The sequence below is a fragment of the Haematobia irritans genome, chromosome 5 (genome assembly GCF_050003625.1).
Source record: "Haematobia irritans isolate KBUSLIRL chromosome 5, ASM5000362v1, whole genome shotgun sequence".
NCBI lineage: Eukaryota > Metazoa > Arthropoda > Insecta > Diptera > Muscidae > Haematobia > Haematobia irritans.
In genome coordinates, this window is record NC_134401.1 from 56341198 (window position 1) to 56344050 (window position 2853).

At 39.8% G+C, this 2853-nt stretch overlaps 1 protein-coding gene across 1 annotated transcript; it reads right to left on the reverse strand.

Moving 5' to 3' along the window:
• Positions 1–966: 966 nt before the first annotated feature.
• On the reverse strand, positions 967–2380 carry LOC142240713 (zinc carboxypeptidase A 1-like). Its single transcript, XM_075312420.1, has one exon. It carries the CDS (start codon positions 2376–2378, stop codon positions 1095–1097), a length of 1284 nt encoding a protein of 427 aa, XP_075168535.1. The 5' UTR covers positions 2379–2380; the 3' UTR covers positions 967–1094.
• Between the last annotated feature and the right edge of the window lie 473 nt (positions 2381–2853).

Here is a 2853-nt window from a genome sequence, read left to right on the forward strand (position 1 = left end):
GTTCGATTTGTCTATAGAAAATTTTGTAAAAATTTTATTTCTATAAAAAAAAAAAAATTGTGAAAGTTTTATTTCTATAGAAAATTTTGTCAAACTGAATTATATACGTATTTAATCGGTCTTTACTTTTATTTTAATATATACCACGTATGGACTTACTTACACCGTGGTGCAATGGTTAGCATGCCCGCCTTGCATACACAAGGTCGTGGGTTCGATTCCTGCTTCGACCGAACACCAAAAAGTTTTTCAGCGGTGGATTATCCCACCTCAGAAATGCTGGTGACATTTCTGAAGGGTTTCAAAACTTCTCCAAGTGGTTTCACTGCAATCTGGAACGCCGTTCGGACTCGGCCATAAAAAGGAGGTCCCTTGTCATTGAGCTTAACATGGAATCGGGCAGCGCTCAGTGATAAGAGAGAAGTTCACCAATGTGGTATCACAATGTACTGAATAGTCTAAGTGAGCCTGATACATCTGGCTGCCACCTAACCTAACCTAACCTAAACTACTTACAATTTAGAAGACGGTGTTAGGAGGTTTTAAGATACCTTGCCATCGGCAAGCGTTACCGCAACCCAAGTAGTTCGATTGTTATGATTGTTATTGTTATACTTGGTATATTCTAAAACCATTCGCAAAATTTCGAAAGGATGTTCGAATTGTGCTTTATTTAAGACATAAAATAATAAAAGAACAATGCATGAAAATATACTACTTTTTGTGATAAAGGTTTGAACTTTTCGAAGTAATTAAAAAAAGCTGTAGAAAAAGAACAAAGTTTACGATAGCCGTTTTCCAAACGTTTTTTTCTTGCATATGGTGAGAGCTAAATGTGGAAGTGAGAGAGATGTAGGGACGATGTAATTCGCCAGATCTTTCGTACCAAAGTTAAAACATTCAAATCCATAATGGAGTGCTATAAACCGCTCCCGTGTTTCTTATAACGAACACAACTTCAAAGTATTCATTTTTTGTACATCTGCTCTTTATTTACATTTTTTTAAAATTGATTTAAGTTCTCGTTACAATCGACGTTAAAGAAATTAAAAATATATACAATTATTATTTTCATGGAAATCTTTCCATGCTATTTAGTTCTTGAAATAGCCCAATTTTTCCACTTCATTAACCATTGCAACAAGAGAGTCGACAGTTTCTTCGCCAGTTGGAATAATTTGGGCGGCAGGCAATTTGAAGCCGGTTAAAACAGAGTTAGAGGAAGGACGCAATTCGTAGCAGAAGGACATCTTGATGCCAACCAATTCATAAGCCCAGTCAACACTGGCACCAGAGGCGGGATAGATGGCATCGTAGATATTACCTCCGGTGTATTTGGTGCCATAGCGAGTTGTCATGGCTTTAACACTAGCATCAAATACCTGTTTCAAATCCTTGTAGTTGGAAGGCAAGGAGGAGGTGTGGCCATAGGGATACAAGAGATATTGCGAGTAGGCATGGAAGGAGATGTACAAGGAAATCTTGCCCTTCAAACTGGAAATGTAGTCGGCGAGAGAGCGGGTTTCCATTTCAGAGAAGGCAGATGGTCCAGCATAGGTATCAGAACAAGCACTGTTACTAGCACCCACAGTATTCCATTGGAAGCCCCAGTTGCGGTTAGGATCGGCACCAAAGCAGCTGCCATAGGGAGTACGAGTCTTGCGCCACAGACGATCAGTGGTGTGAGTGTAGACATAGCCATCAGGATTGGCATGGGGGAAGATGTACCAATCGTAGTTTTCACCCATTTGGCTAATGGAACTGAGTTTTGAGGTCAAGAGTTGGTTGATCAAATAAGTAGCGGTGGCAGGGGCAATCCATTCACGGGCATGAATACCAGCTTCAACGAAAATACCGGGTTTGGTAGTCTTGCTCTTAGAAATCTTAACACCCAAAATCGAACGGCCTTGGTAGGTTTTGCCTCCTTCGATCAAAGTAACAACACCGGGGTATTCCAAAGCCAGTTGTTGCATCCATCTGTAGGTATCATCCAATTCGTAGTACTGAGACCAGCCATAGGAAGCAGCGCGAGCATTGGGATCGGACTTGGCCACTTGTTCCTCATCATCTTCCAATTGACTTTGGAAGTTGCTTTCCAACAATTCGTATTCGATTTCATTGGTGCCCATGATTTCCAAGAAGTCTGGAACTTTGTGGGGTGCAACGACAACATTGATGGGTTGGTTGACCAAATGGACGCCATCCAAGAACATCATTGAATCAGTAGCACTTTCCAACTGCTTCAACACTCCTAATTCCTTGGCACTAGATGCGGTGGTTTTGTATAAGCGATAGTTGTCATAACGAGCCCTCTCGCCCGTAGACAAGGCGACTGCCAGAAGGCAGAAGCCCAGAATGAGTTGATGTTTGAATGCCATATTCGATTACGAATGTTCATTTCGGTTTTCTTCAGAAGCTTATATAGTCGGCCATTTGTTTAGGAGTCCGATAACCCCGGACTGATAAATCCAAAGATTAAACAGTACAAAGATAACCCCGTCTAAAATGCAACTGTTCAAAATTCGAGTGTTTTGCGTTGCTTTAAGGTTGTAAATTTGTTTGAATTCATTGTTTTCTCTTTTTCAAAACAAGATTATTTTTGTTTGGTTCATAACTCATTTTTAACTACAAGTCGATATTGTTTGCTCTACGTCACAACCCGATAATGGTCGTCCGGGTTGATCATAAATCTCATAACTCCCAGGGCACGAGCTTTTCTATTTTTGGTTTGAGGGCAATAAAAGATAACCGATCAATTATCAGTATTTGATTTGATTGCGATTAGTACCATAATATTAAAAAAAAAAAATATTTTCTCCCCATATCTATGTAAAATCTAATTCAAATATAAAC